At 51.5% G+C, this 18,182-nt stretch overlaps 1 protein-coding gene and 1 long non-coding RNA gene across 2 annotated transcripts; both read right to left on the reverse strand.

Annotated features, from left to right (window-relative positions):
• Positions 1–1,898: 1,898 nt before the first annotated feature.
• Lysmd2 (LysM domain containing 2) lies at positions 1,899–13,344 on the reverse strand. The gene is made up of 3 exons (XM_003471780.5): positions 12,865–13,344; positions 3,390–3,712; positions 1,899–2,413 (listed from the first exon to the last, which is right to left on the reverse strand). The coding sequence occupies exons 1-3, from the start codon at positions 13,051–13,053 to the stop codon at positions 2,371–2,373; spliced, it is 555 nt and encodes a 184-aa protein (XP_003471828.1). The 5' UTR covers positions 13,054–13,344; the 3' UTR covers positions 1,899–2,370.
• A 1,333-nt stretch (positions 13,345–14,677) lies between these two features.
• Positions 14,678–17,416, reverse strand: LOC134471220 (uncharacterized). The gene is made up of 3 exons (XR_010040527.1): positions 17,238–17,416; positions 14,952–15,059; positions 14,678–14,814 (listed from the first exon to the last, which is right to left on the reverse strand). It is a non-coding gene; the product is annotated as an uncharacterized LOC134471220 (long non-coding RNA).
• Between the last annotated feature and the right edge of the window lie 766 nt (positions 17,417–18,182).

The following is an 18,182-nucleotide window of genomic DNA, read 5'->3' on the forward strand; positions in this document are numbered from 1 at the left end:
ACACAGCCCTCTGTCAGCTCCTACTGAGGGCCAGTCACGGGGACTTAGAGATGAAGAAATCAGCTTGCAAAGGCACAAGGGCACAGGTTATGCCCAGGCCGAGGCAGGCCACAGGCTCTGCCCCTCCATAGTGATTACCATAGGGCGGAGCCCGCAGAACCCTCCTCTTCCTGGTAGGTCCCCTCAGCCACAGGAGAGAACTCAGTGAGAGAGGCTTGGCTGGAAAATGCTGAGAGGAGCATGAATACGACTCAGAAAATGTTTCTGAGATCATAGCCTTAATTTCTAATTTGAGCTCATAGTCCATCCTTTGGGCATCGGTGTCTGGATTACTCTGGAAGTTCAAGCCACTTTACTTGAACAGCATAATTTTGAGTTTGGGAGTGTTTTGTTAAAGTAAACTGAGGCACAGTTCAGAACATGGAGACAGGCAGTTAACGGATGAAGATTTTATTGCAGACAAGGTGTGACCAGGCCAGGAGTGAAAAGATCATTGCTCTTGATTAAGGGGCGAGCCTGAGCCTGTGTTTTATAGGGGAGCTTAGGTACGGGGTAGGGGGCACTGCTGAGGGGGTGCAGATTTTGGGTCTCTGAGTGGGGGGGGTAGGGCCAGCTGACAGGGTCGGGTTAGGTGTGGGGTGGGGTGCTGGCAGGCACAGCGTGAGTCTTGCTGGTTTTCTGAGTTTTCATGGTTTTCTTCAGGTTGAGCTGTTGGGGAAGCTGCTGGCTTCCTGTTGAGCACCGAACTCCGCAGGTGTGAATTACACCTGCTTAGAGTTTCTCACCTATCTGGGTGGGGGTCTAATTCAGAGACCTGACAATTTTGATGTTTTTTGGTTTTGTTTTCTTTTTAGATAGGAGCTCATCATGTATTTCAGACTGGCCTTGAATTCACAATTTTCCTGCCTCAGCCTACCAAGTGCTGGGATCAGGGCGTGTCCGTCCTTGCCTGGTTATGCTGAATAGCATGACAACTTTACATTGCTGGATCTTTTCTTGCAAGCACAACTGTTTCCCTTCCTTTCTTATTTTCATTTTCTCCTCATCCAGTGAACTCAGATCAGATGGTTACAGCAAAGCATGCCTAAGATGCAGGGATAACATGAGGAGGAGACACCAGGCACCCAGGTTCTGTATGTCATTAGGAATGAACAAGAGGACGAGCCGAGGGCAGGTGCCAGTGCAGCCCCAGTGCACCTAATGTCCACTTCCTGGGGCAACATGTGCAGTCCTGCCTTGGCTGCCGCATTTCATGTTTAACGGAAGATTAAGGAGCAAGATGGGGAGGAGGAAAAATGACAGGGATGAGAGAAAAGGGCCAGTGGACACCAGAAGCAGAGGTCTCACCTGCCCCCAGAATCGCAGGCCTTCGGGGAGGATAAATGAGAAATTGTTGCAGATGCCTACCGCTCCATCTGGCCTCATGGAAGTCAGTATTAGAAACATACTTCCTGGTTTACTGCATGCAGCTCACTGCGTAACTGTTTTCCCACTGGATAAAGGTTTGCTACTGTTCCAACCTTCCCAACCTCCTATCACACGTTTTGTTCTCAACCCCAGGCTCAGGCTGTGCACCCATCAGCCCACTCTTCCCATGCTGTGAAGAGAGAGAGATGTTGCCAGGAGCCATGATCAATTTGCTTTCAGATTACTGAAATTTCTTTTTGCCTCTCAAAACTGAATTTGCGGGGGCTGGGGATTTAGCTCAGTGGCATAAGCACCTGCCTTGCAAGCAGGTAGTCGTGAGTTCAATCCCCGGTACCGATAAAAATGATAAAGACAAAAAAAAAAACTGAATTTGCAATAAAAAGACCACTAAAGTGTAGGAGAACCTGCCACTGATTCAAAAACACAATTAAAAAATCAATTTTATTTCCCCCTTTTGTCGACAAGCAGACTCAAATATGAAAACATAGTTTATTTTCTCATTCAGACTCTCATAGTTAAGTTTTACAAAATAGCAGACAAAAATTTGACTCTTTCCATTGATGGAACATGTAACACACACTGAAATATAATACCTAAATAGCATTTGTTATAAACACACAGCAATGCAGCATTCCTTCACCAGCCACCAGGGTTTTCACAAAATCTGAGTTTTGTGAGGAGACAAACATTGTCTTCGGTGTATATGTGTAACCTCTTGGGACCAAACCCACCAGCAAGTATAAAAGCCAGGCTGAAAACTGCCAACAGCTAGAGAAGGGATGGGCGTTAGGGTGCACAGTCGATACCATGCCATGACAAGGCTGGAAATCGCAGGAAGCTGGGAAGGAGGTGGCAGGTGCAGCCTGCTGGGCTGCGGGATCCCAGTTCTCCCCGAGTCTGTCCCGATGAATTAGGATCTGATGTCTCCTGGCATCCGGCCGCCTAACTGTGATAGAGAGAAGCTGCATAGGGACTTTCTTTCTCCCTGCAAAATGGAAGTCCAGCGTGGATCAGAGGTCAGTACTGTACTCAGAAAAACAGGTACACATCATTCACCTCAGTATCTGCTTGCCAAGGGTGTACCGTATGTCTCCACCCTACTGGCTTCTCAGGGACCGGAGTAAATGAAGCTAATTGCTTATATGCTATTTAAGTATATATTCTATTTATACTTAGTTATATTCATGTTTATGTTTCCTGTATTCTACCTCTGTCTCATGGAGATTTAAGGTACATATAACAAAGTGCATACAAATAACAGAAATAAAAAATCAGAACTAAGGAAAGGAAAAGGAAATCAACATGCTAACCACAGGAATGATAAATAATGAAATCTGAGGATCCATTGTAGTTACAAGGTTCCCAGTAGCTTGTAACTAGCCCAGTAGTATTTCCCGGGGAGAAAAGGGAAATACAGCAGGATATACCCTCAAGAAATCATAAAGGAAGAAGTAACCTAGTGTATGAGAAAGAAAAGCTTTTACCCTAGTACTAAAAAAAAACATAGTTCACAAGAAACTTTATGAGGAAAACCCCGGTAACAAGCAGTGGGGAACATCTGACAGATTTTACAAAGGGCATTGGCCTGCGAGTCTCCTTTTGGGCAGGGCGTCAGTGGACGATGTCAGGCCACCATCCAGATTGCTGGCTGGACAGGGCTGCTATGAAAGCACAGGAGCTGACCTTTTATACCAGATATCAGAGACGACAGCACTGGGCTAGCACACAGCCTGAGATTCTCTAAGTTAAAAACTGTCATCAGGAAAAAAGTGTGGTGGCACTTGGGAGGCTGAAGCAGGGGGATCATCATGAGTTAGAGGCCAGCATGGGCTACAGAGTGAGCTCAAGCCCAACCTGGGCTGCACAGCAAGACCCTACCTCAAAAAAAAAAAACCTTTTATTTTGGTTCCTGTCAGAGCCACCTGAGGCAGCTGCTGGCAGTGGTACCAGGGCGCTTTTACCTGGGCTCCCGCTTCAGCCTCTGGGCTGCCTGCGTGGACAGCTTGATCTGCAGGTCTAGCCTGTCCAGGAAGTCCCTGGCCGACACCTCCTCCGGCCGAGGGGCTGATTCCTGGGGACTGGGAGGAGGGAACTCATCCTCTGCCATCCCCAGTTGCTCTCCAGGAGGAAAACTGCTGTCCTCAGCTTCGTTTTCTGGAGAATCCGGCGAGTTCAGTCCATTGAACAACAAAGGCTTCTCTGATACAACTGGGATGTTCAAGGTTTTCTTCAGGAATATGCAGTCGCTGGTGAACAGTTTATTGGCCCTTTTAATCTGCTCCATCTGAAATGTCACAAAGGAGGCAGAGTGACTATAACCAAATCCCATTACACAGCACAAAAGTGCACTCGAACCAGCATGAGCCAGGAGACCCTCATCACATTTGGCCACCTCGAAAAAATGTCGAGAGATGTCCGGAAATTCTGTTTCTTGATTGCAAAAAAGGAAAGACTCAGCCCCTGTCCCAACACACACGCACACACTCTCTCTCTTTCTCTCTCTCTCTTTCTCTCTCTCTCTGTGATTTCTCCCCTATCAGACGGCTTTTGACAGCAGTGGTCCTAGGTGGTTAAAGGTTCAGGAGTCTTAGCACTTATTTAATGAACCCCACCTGCAGAGTCTGATCGCATGGTCCCTGTTGCTGCTATTTTGCTTGGGGAGGGCGTCCATGTCTGCAGGACCCGGCCTGGGGCTGGAGAGAGCAGGAGGCTGCAGAGATGGGAGTACAAGCAGCATTCAGAGTGTCGTAGGATGCTGAGGAGGTGGGGTTCTGAGTTCGAATGTGATGATATGGATGAGTCCCCTAGAACTGGTAGCAGTGACAGGGATAGGTGTGGGACGGAGTCAGGGCCTCTCCCTAGGAGTCTCTCAGGCCCCTGTGCAGGGCGTGAGACCTGCTTTCCAAATAAATGCCACAATGACCCCTGTCCCTACTGTGGGGTCATCATGGAACCCAGGGTTTCTAACCCCAGCCTTTTACGCCCCCATGCTCAGGGATGGGGAGGGGTGGAATTTATCGAGGTTATCTCGCCCTACCCTCAGGGCAGCTCTGTAATTGAGTCATTATCATCTCCTTCCCACTGCGGGGCCCCTTCCGTGGGCCCACACAGGCTTGGCTGTGAGCTCCTGCAGGACTGTCCACACTGGCACGTGCCACCCCGTGTTCTACCGTGTTTGCAGATGCTGCCGGCAACCCTGGGAAATTCTGTCTAGCCCATACCAGCTCCCATGGAGCCTCACCTTACCTTTCCAGGGCTGTCACAAAGATAAATGAGTTCATGTGCATGAGTGGAGGAAGCACACGGGTGTATACACACAGAGCACACGGCAAATACCATCCACTGTTGGGTTTCTGCTATCTACTTCTTCAGCCATCCCTCTGTTCGTTAATCCATCAGTCCATCAACCTATCCATTTATTCTCTCCATCCATCCATCCATTCATCCATCCATCCATTACTCCATTTATCTCTTCATCTATCCATCCATCCATCCATATTTTTTTTTTTTTGGTACCAAGAGTGGAACTCAGGACTTTACAGTTGTCAAGCAGGCACTGTGCCATTGAGCTATATCTCCGGCCCATCTAGCCATATATCCATCAATCCAATCATCCATCTATTCATGCATCCATCTACCCAGTATTCCACCCACCCATCCTGCATCCAATCATCCATCCATCCTGCATCCATCCATGTTGCTCTATCTCCGTGTTTACCCCAAGGCCTAACTGGAAAGTAACTTGCTCAGTGGCTACTCTGTAATGGCAGGGAAGTCGGGGCAAGCTGATTGCGACTGGCATTTTTTATCTCCAGTTAAGACTTATTTTCGGGGAAACACGGGGTTGATGGCACTTTCTCCATTTTGCAATGAAGAGACGCAGGCTCACACGGCAAGACTGATTTGAAGCATGCACAGGGCTCCGCGTTTGCACTGGGAGTCCACCTGGCTCTAGAGTCCACGCACCATCTAGATTAAAGGGCATGATTCATGGAGTCAGGTTCTGGGGCCTCTAATGCTAAACTGACTCTGAGAAAAGAAACAAAAACAACTTCTGTTTCTGCTTCAACACCTGCCTGATGAACACCTCTTCCTTCTGCCTTCCGGTCTGACTGAATCCACCAACATTCGGGAGAGGGGCTGGGCCTCTGCGTTCAGGTTCTAGTTTCAGGAGGTGAGAAGGAGAGACCATGCCCGTGGGTGGGTGCATTTGAGGAGCAAAACAAAAATCTAAAAGTCCCAGAGTGCCCGCGGCCCTGCCTGAACTCAGGCCGCGTGCAGAAGCCCGTAGTGCGGTGGCTCTGCCTTCGGTGACCGCATCTCGGGCACCTTTGAGTGCGGCGCAGGGCTTCAGTAGAGGCGACTCCTCCTGCGCATAAACAGCCCGTGCCGCCTCCTTCCGCGCAGTCACAGCCTCACCTCGCACGGTCCCTGTGTCTGTCTGTATGTCTGTCTCCTTGCTTTCACACCTCTCCTGCTGGAAGGAGGTGGGCTGGAGCTGCTGCCCGTCACCCTGCCCCACTGGAGCCTGGTTCCGAGCCATGGGGACGGCACCTGGACCTCCAGCCCAGCTGGACGCCAGAACCTTCGCAAACTTTTCCGCTCCTTTTCCAGTTGACTTTTTTTGTTTTTTGGCTTTTGCTGAAGCCAATTTGCATTAGATTTCCTATCCCTTGCCACTGAAGGAGCCCTCGCTGATACAGCGCTCTTGGAAATGTTCAAGGAAGGGGCCCGCAATCGCTAGCAGTCATGGCTTTCTGAGAACAGAAACCAGTGGGAAGAACTCACCATGACTCCCTTCAGGGTGAGAACTATTCCCTCCACAGCCTCCCTGGAGCGGCAAAAGTCTTTTCACACTGAGTTTTTTTAAATGGACAGATAGGGTGTGTTAGTGCATGCCTACAACCCCAGCACTCAGGAGACTGAGGCAGGGCGGATTTCCACAAACTTGAGGCCAGCCTGGCGTACATAGTGAGACCCTGTCTCAAAAAACTGAAAGAAAAATAAAACAGATAGATGGACAGGTGGATGGGTGGATGGACTGATGGATGAATGGACCGAGGAATGCATGGATAGATGACTAAACGATGGATGTATGGATGGATAGATGGGCAGATGGACAGATGGATGGACAGATGAATGGATGAATGGATGGATGGATGGATGGATGGGCAGATGGATGGATGACTTAATACAGATCAGAGGAGCAGGCATCAAGATGAACCCAGGGAAGGACCCAGAACTGGGGAGCAAGTTACCTGCTATGCTTTGCTCTCCTTCTAACCCCCGCCCTCCTGTTCTGAAAGCCCAAGGAGGCCCATGCTTGAGAAGTGCATTTCCTGAGCCCCAGCTGGTACTGGAGGCCAGCACACAACTCCGGGAACCACGCCCCCACCAGCCAGCCTAGTCCAAGGTGCCATCTCTCACAGCTCCCCTCAGCCTGCAGCCACTGGCCTCACAAATGCCACAGGCCTTGCTTCCTCCCTGCACCCCGCCCACACTGTACCGTCCCTCCATCCAGTCCTGCGGCCACGGCCATGGAGCAGGCCATGTGTGTCCTGCTGCACTCAACCCACGTGCCTGCCATGCAGAGTGAGGAGGCCACCAAGGGTGGCGACCCTAAGCACTGACTGGAGAGGAGCAGACACTGTCTGCAGGCAGGGAGGCCCCAGGCAGGAAGCCGGGGCTCAAGGCCCAGCAGGTGCTCAGTGCCCACCACACAAGGCTCTCCGAACTCAGGGGCCACGCTGCCCCAGCACCTGTAAGGCCCCTGCAGCCCTAACTCTTGGACGGTGAACAGGAGGCCGGGGTTAAAGACTCGGGGCACCTGGAATAGCAGGCTCAGAGGTGGGGCCACCTAAGGACAGGAGTTATTGGGGGGGCAACACAGGGCCACGTTTCCTGAGTCCACGTTCTGGCTTCATTACTTCCTAACCACTTTCCACGTTCATTTTCTGATCTGTAAAGTAATGATTCCCACACAGCACGGCCGTGGTGGGGATTAAGTCAGTTAATTCATATAAAATAGGAAAGCAATATGAGGCACACACTATAATCCCTCCCGTGGGAGGCTGAAGCAGGAGAGTCATACATTTGATGAGTATCTGGGAACTTTAGTGAGAATTTGACCCAAAATGAAGAGAACAATAACAGGCTGGGGGCTGCTTAGGGCAAAGGCCCTAAGTTCAATTCCCGGTACCCAAAAGAAGACAAACTTAGCAACTATTATCATTACACTAGGTTCAAGGTAAGAAAGCAGTGGTAAAATCAATTCTTAATATATTTGGAGAAAGTTGAGACACAAATTCTTCTTTATCTGCCCCAGAATAAGACTATATGAAGAAAATTTCATATAAACAAGCCCAGATGAATAACATGCGATCACCAACGAAACTTTTTTAAAACAATGAATTTGATGTTAACTTGCTCCTTGCAAGTGGGAGGCCCAGGGCAAGCACACAGGCTGCAAACCCTGTCGCCCAGGTGAGGCCCAGGTGCCGGGCAGCTATGCCAGGAAAACCCAAAAGCCATCGAGGCTGCCGGGGGCAGTCACACCTGCCTTCGGCACAGGTTTCCTATCAGCTGGTCCTGAGAACAGCGGCTGTGACCCTCCAGGTGACACAGACCCTTTCCTGTCTCTGGGGAGGGAGGGACAAAAACCAAATGGTTTCGTATGCCGGTCCCTCCTAATCGCATGACTCAGTGAAATGTAAACCTCCTGGCACCAGGAAACAGGTCACAGCACAAGGGAGGTCAGGTGGACTGAGGGGCCCCCCAGGTCAAACGTGGAGAGAAAGGGACCACAAGCACCACCACCAACTCACAGGAAGTCTCCACAACTTTCCTATGAGCAGACTTTGTAAGGTGGATTTGCTTTGCAGGAAATTCACAAAACGGCTGCAAAGAGGGGCGTGCACAGCAGAGAGACAAGAGCGTATCCCAGGGAAGCCTGGTCCCCAGCCATTGTCCCCTGCCCCGCAGTGACCAAACACTTGAAGTGGCTTATTCTCCATCCTTCGAGAGAGATGAGCTTTCACAGGAGGCACAACAGCTAATGTTCACATGGCACCCTGTGGCTTGTGGAGGACTTTATCTCCACGGTCACTCATCCTGGGTCTTTCACAGAACACAGACTTACACAGGCCCCAGCATCTCTGCAGGGTGAGGAACTTTCTAGAACTGAACTGTGGTCATGGTTGTGCAACTCTGTAAACTTACCAAAAATCACGGAATTGTACACTTTTTTGACTTGAGGGTCTGTTGGTTTGTTTTTGAGACAAGATCTTGCTACATAGTTCAGGCTGGCCTTGAACTCACCACGCAGCCCAGGCTGGCCTCAAACTCACGGTGCTTCTCCTGCCCCAGCCTCTCAAATGCTGGGATTGAATTATACACTGAAGACGGGGAGTCCATTTGCCCCAGCTTATCCCCTTGAGAGAATCTTCACAAAAGAGCCCTTGTATCATAATGGCACAGGCACATCCATGTCTGTGGCAGCACCCTCTGGAAGCAGCCTGTATGTTCACCAAGAGATGATGGATAAAGGTGCTATTTACAGACAACGGAACACTACTCAGCCAAAAAGGAGGATACCCTTGTCATCCAAAGGAAAATGGGTGCAATCAGGGCCCACAATGGTGGAATGAACCAGTCACACCTTAAATATCGCCTGGTTTTTCTCATGTGAGGAACTAGAAGTATAAATAATTAAAGAGCCAAGTAAAGATGAATAATAGAAAACAGGGAGATGGATCTTTTGCAGACGGGAAGGGGCCGAGAGAGTAGGAACAGGAGAACAGGGAAGTGGAGGAGAAGGACACAGAGGCAGCAGGAGGAACTGCAAACAGATGCTAATGCAAATTCTTTCTAGGAGAGGGGACTTTGTAATGAAACCTCCATAAATCTGTGATTTATAAAAGGGCTACGTGAGGATCCATTACAGGCCCAAGGGACGGGGCCTCGGGTCCCTCTCCCAACAGTGGGTGGCCCTGTGAGCAGGGGCTGAAGTTCTGAACTACAGAGTCCTGAAGCCTCTGACACCCGGGGTGAATCCCCTCAACGCAATTGTCTGGTTCTCAGACTTCTGTGTGGGGAACACCTGAAGCAGGAGCCCAGTTCAGCAGCTTCGTGGAAGAAGAGAAAGACTACAGCCCCACAACAGAACCCACAGGAGGTCCCCGGGGGAGGGGCCTAGGGAGCAGAGAAGGGCCCAGCAGGCTGTCAGGGTCACCTAAGGACAAACAGAAAGGTGGAACAAACACCAAGTTCCCGCAGCTTTCAGTTTCTGTTCTGGTCTCTGCGGTTCTTCCAGGTTTCCAAACCCAAGGCCAGGGAGTAGAGCAGACCCCAGGGGAGGAGCCAGGGCCCAGAAAAGCCTAGCGAAGTCCAGACCCTGGGTCACAGAGGGGCCTCAGTGGGGACAAAGGACCGGGAGTTCCCTGCCCAGCAGGCGCCTGTTGGAGGTGGGCCAGATGTGAGGCTTCCTCAACCTGGGCCAGTTTCGTTTCCCAGAGCCACCTCCACCCAAGACCAAGCCTGTGTGTGATGTGGGCGGGGAGGGGGGAAGCCTGGGGTGGGGCCACCTGGGAAGGCGGCAAGGAAGGCAGCCCCCTCCAGCCTGCAGAACGGGCCTCCAGGGGCATTTGCAGCTTGCCGTGCCTCCTCCCCAGCCCTGACATACCGGTCCACTCCTCCAGGGCCTGGATGTCGCAGGGTCACTGTCCCGTGGTGCCAAGGCTGGGCTCAGCATACACAGAGCTTGCAGGCAAAGGCACAGTGACTCCAGAGACATCGACAACAGGGATCACCTTGTCACCCAGCATTCAGCAGGGACCTGGAGCAAAGCAGGTCCCAGCGACTGAAGGGCAGTGGCCAGGAGAGGTCATAAGGACATTTTCTAAGCCACTGCTCGGGGGTGGAGGTCCCTCCTTGTGCTTGTCCCCTCTCAACCTCCACAAGCTTTGCAGAATCCAGCTTCTCGCCACTGCCTCCCTGCCCACGCCATGGCCCAGCCACAGTCCTCTCCCTAACACTGTGGAGAAGTCCTTCAGCAACACACCCCTTCTCAGCACAGCAGCCTCAGTGACCAGGCTGCTTTCTAGGCCCAGCCCCTGTCCCCAGCCAGTCCAATTCCATAGAGAAAGCCTCATGCCTACACAGCTTCCAAGGCCCTAAGTCACCTGGCCCAACCCTTCCCCACCACACCTGAAGCACCAGCCACACCATTCCTGAAAGCTGGCAATCCTGCTGCTACCCCAGGGCGTTTGTATGTCTGCTCTTCCCCCTGCCAGCGCATTCTTCAGCTGGTTCCTGTATGGCTCTGCCCCTCCCTCCCCTGGCTGTGCCCTGCTCAGCTGCTGGTCCTGGCCTTCTATTGCCTCCTTGATTTCTCCCTGTTTTGCTTACTGATGCCTGACATGTCACATACTTGTTTCCTTACTGTCTCCACCAACTAAAACAGACACTCCGGAAGACATGAGTTTTTATGTATTCGCTAATGTGTGGCTGGAAAGGAAGGGCTGGGGAGAAGCAGGTGGCTGAGAAGCCCCTCCGGAACCAGTGCAGGGCAGGCAGCGTGTTGGTGAGGACCAGGCTTAAGTGGCCATCAGGAAGTAAAGATCTGTGGTGTGTGGAAGGGCAGCCATGCTCACAGCCCAGCTACATCACTTGCCTGGGGCCCAGAAAAAACGCAGGACCTGCTGACAAATTCTAAGTGCCCTAGGATGTCACAGCTGAGCATCAAGCGAGCCCCAGCCCCACCTGAGCCCAGGGCCCTGGGCACAACTGCACAGCCAGGCTATGCCAAACACCGGGACAGAAGTCCAGAGGCCCTGAGGTACAACAGTGCTTTGGGAACAGACTCATCGCCTGGCAACCAGGTCCCCTAGGTGGCCTCCTCATTCTGCATTCCCGGAAAGGACAGCCCCATCACCAGAGTCTCCAGGGAAGGGTGAGGTCCTGCCTGGACGTCCAGCTGCTCCCCCAAGCCAGGACACAGAGCCGCTCCACTGGCCTGCAGACACCTACAGGCCTGGGCCCTCTTGGTCACAGAGCCCTCAATACCTCACCCCGACTCTGCTACGCAGCAGCTGAGGTCCGCCACAGAGGACCGAGCAGTGAACCCTGGAAACCTAAACTCATTCGCCTTCTCTCTGTTCAGTGCGGAGAAGAAAAACGCCTTTCCACCTTTCCAGCCTCCACCACAGTCTCATTTACCACAACTGATCCAGTCAAGGCCTGCAGACATTAACATCACCTCAGTGCTGAGCTATGCTATCACCAGTGATCCCATTCACCGGTCCCAAATAACTGGCAGAAGAGGCCCCCAAAACGTCATCAACTGTAGTTCAGGGCCCAAAGAAATACAAATAATATAAATAAAACAGTGACATCACATATCATTTTTAGTACAAAAATAAAACAGTAGATCTTAACTGTGGGTGAGTTTTCTTCCAAAGACACTTGTGGCAGTGTCTGGACGGGGCAGGAAGAGGCCAGAGAGTCTGGCAGATATCCTACAATGCTCTGCTCATCCTCCCTGACCACAGGGTTACCCCAGCCCCGATATCAGTAGGACCAGTTGAGAAACTGGAATAGTCTACCTGCTACTGTAAATTGGGGTTTCCAGTTCATGAAACCTAAGCCAAATATCCTCAAGTGAGGAGTGTTTGTTTATTTTGGGACAGGAATCCAGCCAGCCTTGAGCTCACTACCCTCCTGCCTCAGCCTCCTGTATCCCAGGATTACAGACAGGCTTCTGTCACCATACCCAGCTAACAGTCTTTATAAAAGCAACAAAAAATCTGACTTGTACTTGAATAGAAAAAGTACAGTGTGATTAAGTAGTAACAGTAGTACTGGACAAAACCTGAAGTGGTGCAGGACTGTGGCCAGCAGGTACTTAGGAGGCCGCTGGGTCACAGAGTGACCACTGTGAGAACAAGCAGAGGCAATGGTCCTCTGGTGGACTCCTTTGGGTGGCACCCCATGGCCAGCAGGTGAAGTGCTCTGAGGAAGTCACTGCGCCCCAGGGACCGGACTAGTAGGGCTCCCCTGGGTGCTACAGGACGCGGGTCCGTCGCTCAGCTGGTCCTGCACCCCTGAGCACAGGGCTCCCACCAGGGACGCACCTGGAGACGCCCTTCTCACGGGCTCCTCGAGCCGCCAGGGGGCGGGTTCACCTCTCCTCCACCCACCCTGAAGGTCAAGCGACAGAAGACCCTCGCGCAGGGGCCCCCGCGCGAGGGCGCCGTCACGCGTGGTGTCCACGAGCCCCGGGGCGTCCCCAGCACCCCAGCCTCCTCACTCATGGCTAATGACCCGGCCTGCGGGCGGCTGAGGCGCTGCGGGACACCTGCAGGTCACCTGTCACCGGCCGGAGTCCGGAGGCCCCGGCCCAGAGCCCGCCGCCCCCGCCCGGCCGCGCGCCCCACTCACCGTGACCCCGTACTTGAGCGCCAGCCCGGCCAGCGTGTCCCCGGCGCGGACGCGGTGCTGCACGAGGCGCACGTGGTCCCCGTGGCCCAGGGCGCGCGCGCGGCCGGTGCTGCCGTAGCTGCGGGCCTTGGTGCGCGCCAGGCCCAGCGACAGCGCGGCGTCCTCGGAGGCGGGCGGCGGGGCAGCCATGGCCCGAGAGGCGCCGCCTCGTCCTCCTGCTCGGCTCCTGCTCAGCGGGGCCGCGCGCCGGGCATGGGGGGGGGAGAGGAGGAGGAGCGGGGCCGCGACGCGCCAGCCGCAGCCCGGACGCCGGCTCCTCCCTGCGGGCCGGGGCGGGAGCGGAGCGGGGGCGCAGGGCCGGGAGCGCCCTGAGCATGCGGTGCGCGCAATACTGGCGCGCGGGGCAGCCGAGGCGGGAGGGTCTCCAAGGCAAGCCTGGCCTGGACAACCGGCGAGACTCCGCCTCGAAATTTAAAAAATAAATGGAAAACAGCCAGGGATCTAGGCGGCTCACTGCGAAGGCCTTGGTCTACAGTGCCACCACCTACGCAGATAAGTCACTGACTGCTTAGGCCAGGGTTCTTCCCACCCACCAGCGACTCCGGGGTTGGCTGGGGGCCAGGCCGGAAACACAGCTACCGTGTCCCCAACTGTACCCCGAGGCCTGGGAGATCCCCACCGCCCCTGCCCTTTGGCCCCACCTTCCTTCTAATCAGGTCATTTGTGACTCGGTGAGACCCTCAATGCCCAGTGTCACCATGAGACCCTCCCGGATCCCTCCCACTTGCCCCATCCCTCCCAACCCCTGCACCCCCACCCCACCCCCACCCCCACCCCCATGCTGGGCCGCCCTCCAGGGACCAAGCTCCCAGGCGCTGCAGGTGGGTGGCAGGGACTCAAAGGTCAGAAGACTGGAAGTGGAGAATCTGGCTGGATTTTCCTGTATTGCTCTGCTGGACAGAGGTCGGGGATATAAAAGCAAAAAAAAGTCACAGAGAAGATAGGGGTCCTGCTGCCATCACCCCACAGGGGCCCAGGACCTTCCTACACACACCTGCCAGACTACAGGCGAGAGGCAGAGGAAGGTCTTAGGCAAAAATTTAAAGCACCAATTCAAAGACACAGAGGCCAGGCCTAGCAGGAGAGGTCTTGTGAGCTGGGACATTCATGGGCATGGGGCGTCCTCAGGATGAGCCTAGGGTGCATGTGCTGCCCCTCAGGTCACCGTGCAGGCTGCAAACCATTTCCAAATCTCAGGCTGAGGCCTGGGGTCCACACATACTGCCTGGGGTGAGGTACAGGCTGGGTGGGAGGTGAGATTTACAGGTGAAGGTTCTATGTGTCTGCAAGACACTTAGGAGGGATTTTGAGTGAGTTTCCTGGAAAGGAAAATGGCTTTGTTTTGGTTACTTTCCTCTCATTGCTGAGCCAAAATACCTGCTGTCCAAAATGAAGGAAGGAAAGGTTTATTTAGTTCACCGTCTGTGGAGGTTTCACTCTGTAACCAGCTGGCTCCAATGCAGGTGGCTCATGGCAGAGGGTAACAGTTCATGGGGAAAGAGCAAAAAGGGAGGAGCATGGAGAGAAGACTCTCTCTGTCCCTTAATACACTGTACGCAGGCACACCTAGGGCCGGTGCAGCACTCACACCCATAATGCCAGCACTGGACCATGAATCAATCACAAACCCTAGAAGCCTGCTCCCATGACCATATGAGGCTTTGGGGGGACAGCCAGACACAAACCGTAACAGGTTTCAAGTAACTTTTGTTACAGTGAAGTTTCTCAAAAGTACAGTTTTAAACTTCCAGTCATCCTTGGCTCCTCTGCACCTACTTTACCTCTTCTGCTTCGCCACCACCTTCTACTCAGAACTCCGTCCGGGCGCTCGGAGGACAGCAGCATCAGGATCAAGCCACGGTCACAGCAGTTTCCCAGCAGTGCCAAACTCTGTGGAATAAAAATACATGTGATCATCAGGTGTTTGTTGTAAGATCAGGTACAAGAAATAAAATACAGAAAAAAGTCAAGGGAACCATAGCTAAACAATTGTAACAAGATGCCAATCTGGGCATGGAGGCACTCACCTGTAGTCCTAACACTCGGGAGGCTGGAGCAGGAGGGTTGCCACAAGTTCAAGGCCAGCCTGGGTTGCACAGGGAGTTCAAGGCCCACCTGCACCACAGTGTGAGACCCTGTGTTTAAAAACAAAACAAACAAATTCTGCAACTTCCAGGATCCAGCCAAAGTTACCCAAAGTGAGGAAAACTCGTATTCTTTTGGTTAAAGTTAGACTCCTTCTCTACCTGACCCATCACACCCAAAACTCCTTCAGAAACTAAAAGTCCATAAACTGGCTTAGTAGAGAAAATGGAGAACAGGTTAAAAATAAAGCAACAGGTTGAGCAAACTCAAGGAACGTTCAAATTATCTATTAAAAAAAAAGAAAGCACCGATAGCCATAGAATGTGCTGATATCTTTCGGGTGGGCACCTTTCTCTGGGCTTTTGCATCCCTTAGTAGAGCTGTAAATGTCCCCAGTTCCTAACCGCAGTGCATCCCCTTTCTCTCCGTCCACACCTGCTCTTGAGTACGTCCTAAACCTCTAATAGAGCCTCAGCAATGAGTCCTGAAAATTCTTCTTCCTGCACAGCAGTTGGTGACCTACTGTAGAGGGTGGGTTAAATTCCTTATCTCAGCCTCAGGGACCCTCATACCCAGCCTGTGACAGTTGGATTAGGCAGAGTGAAGGTATCCAGTGTTCTCGGTCCACCAGGACGTAAGCAATAGGCAGAACCTCGAGGTCTAACACACCGGAGATCTGGTAAGGTTTCAGAAAAGACACCTCTTCCTTTAAAGATGCTGACAGGTAGCAAAGACAGCGTGTGACGTGCTTTCCACTGAGACAGTTTGCTGAAGCAGCAATGGGTACCTGGAATCCCGGCGCTCTGGGAGGCTGAGGCAGGAGGATCACAACTTCAAGCCCAGCCTGAGCATCTCAGTGACATAGTGAGACACTGTCTCAAAATAAAAAGTAAAGGGGGCTGGGGATTTAGCTCAGCGGCATAAGCACCTGCCTTGCCAGCAGGCAGATGTGAGTTCAATCCCCGGCACCGATAAAAATAAAAAGACAAAAAAATAAATAAATAAATAAAAATTTAAAAAGTAAAAAAAGGCCAAGGATGCACCTCAGTGTAAAGGCTCTGGCTCCATTCCCAGTATTGAAGAAAAGCTACTGAAGTACCAGATGCTTCTGCTTAAAGAACTTCAAGGCATTAGTACGCGTTGAGAAGGAAGGGTCCATAACCAATTAACTGGGGACATTATTGCAATTCCTGCTTCGAAGATTCACAGTGCACATTGGTATCCTGATATTGCACTTCTCAAACTCATGAAACGCTAGAAAAACTCCCTCAGAATTCCTACAGTTTGAGAAATATTGGGTTAAAGGAGAGAAATTAAGCCTAAAAGAGAAATCAGGAAGATAACCTCAAAGACTCAGAGATTATCAAACGACAGCTTGGTAGGTCCCTAAACACAGGGCAGAGAATGAGGCATAGGGAGGCCTCCAGAATGACCAAGGTGTCTGTAAAACGGTCTCCCAAAAGGGTATCAAAAAAGAATCAAAAGCCAGCCCACTTCCTTAATTTCTAAATTGTATTTAGTTATTTGCAACTTCTGCAGCTGAAAAATATCTCGTGCTATGAAACATATTATAAAATACACTAGAATCTATCACATCTATCTCCATGATCGTTTTTGGTGATCATCATTAGTGTTTTGTTTCATTCTTGGAAACTAATCAACTTGAATTACTACTTACTTAGCAATTACTTAGTAATTTTATAGTGGGAATTCTTCATGGTTGCTTTCGCTTAGATACCTAAGCTATTTACAGGGATTCCAGCTTCCTGTGAATTTTATGTCTATTTCTCCTTAATTCAAAGAATAAGTTAGTATCTATAATTTAGAGCTGCTTCTTCTTTTTCTTCTTCTTGAACTAGGACTTTAACATTACTTTTATTTTTTACTATTTATTTTGGTTTTTTGAGACAGGGACTCACTATGTAAGTCAGGCTGATCTTGAATCTACCGCGTAGCCCAGGTTGGCCTTGAACTCTCCAAGATCCTCTTGCCTCAGCCTCCCAAGTACTGAGATTAGAGGAGAGCACCACTACACCTGACTAACTTGGCTTTTGAATATATCTGCACACAACAGAGAGCAAACTTGGCAATCCATGGTGAAACCTAGCAGCAAAAATCCTGCAGAAGAGGAACCATCTACTGCTGCTGCTTTTTAACCCTGAGCGAGGCTCCTCGCTGATGCAGTAAGAAGAGGAGGAGAGGGAAGCAAAGTCTGAAGTGAAACAAACCGCTATTCATAGACATCAGGTCCTGCGCTTCAGATTCTGGTCCTCCGGTCTAGTCACAGTGCAGTTGGGAGGTGCTGTACCTTTAAAAGGTGGAGCTAAATTGGGAGTCTTGAAGCCAGGTGGGCACAGGTTCTTGTTGGAGTACCTGAATGCTGCTCCCCCTTCCCAGCCATTGTGAGGCTGAGCAGCTTGCTCAGGCCCTGCCTCAACATCCTGCTCACCTCCCAACCAAAAGACAATGGGACAAAGTGACCTCACAGCAGAAACCCTGAAGCTGTAACCCAAGTCCATCTTTCCTCATAAGAAATTAATGACCTCAGGTATTTTGTCACGGTGACAGGACGCTGACGCGGTCAGCAACAATAACTGTTGGCAAGCAACATAAGCAATGTTCAGCCTGGTACTGTACACACCATAAAGAGTTGATCAAAGTTCCAAGAGCCAAGAGCAAGATGGGAATGTCAACTGTGTCTGCCAGGAAATGTGAAGTGTGAAAAAGATGACGGTCTTGGTCACTTTTCTCCTGTTGCTGAGACAAAACACCTGACACCCAAAGGGAAGGAAGGAAAGATATTTAGCTCACGATTTGTGGAGGTTTCAGTCCACAATCAGCTGGCTCCAAGGCAGGGTGGCATGGCACAGGGCAACACTTCAAGGCTGCAGAAGACAGCACAGCATCAAGAGCAAAAGGGTGAAGAGCCAGTCTCTTCCTCCGTTATACTTACACAGGCCACCTCCTCCAGGGCCAGTGCAGCACTGACTAAGTCTCTTTCCCCTCCTCCTGCCCAGGATGAGGACCTTTACAAAGGAAGGACCTTGGCTCCCTGCTGGGTGGCTTCTCAAGTTGCCACAGTGTATCAGCCATAACAGTGACATGCTAGACACCAAGAAAAAAAACCCAGGTATAAAAATCTTAGCCAAAGAGATGTATACCTTATACAGATA

This window comes from Cavia porcellus, unplaced genomic scaffold (assembly GCF_034190915.1).
Source record: "Cavia porcellus strain 051 isolate PalLab524CR breed Dunkin Hartley unplaced genomic scaffold, mCavPor4.1 scaffold_1, whole genome shotgun sequence".
Lineage (NCBI taxonomy): Eukaryota > Metazoa > Chordata > Mammalia > Rodentia > Caviidae > Cavia > Cavia porcellus.

Coding starts and splice junctions, on each gene's coding strand:
- Lysmd2 (XM_003471780.5), bottom strand. CDS start 13,053: ATGGCTGCCCCGCCGCCCGCCTCCGAGGACGCCGCGCTGTCGCTGGGC. Junction 3,713..12,864: donor CGCTCAAGTACGGGGTCACG/GTGAGTGGGGCG, acceptor GTGACATTTCAG/ATGGAGCAGATTAAAAGGGC. Junction 2,414..3,389: donor AGGCTGAAGCGGGAGCCCAG/GTAAAAGCGCCC, acceptor TCCATTTTGCAG/GGAGAAAGAAAGTCCCTATG.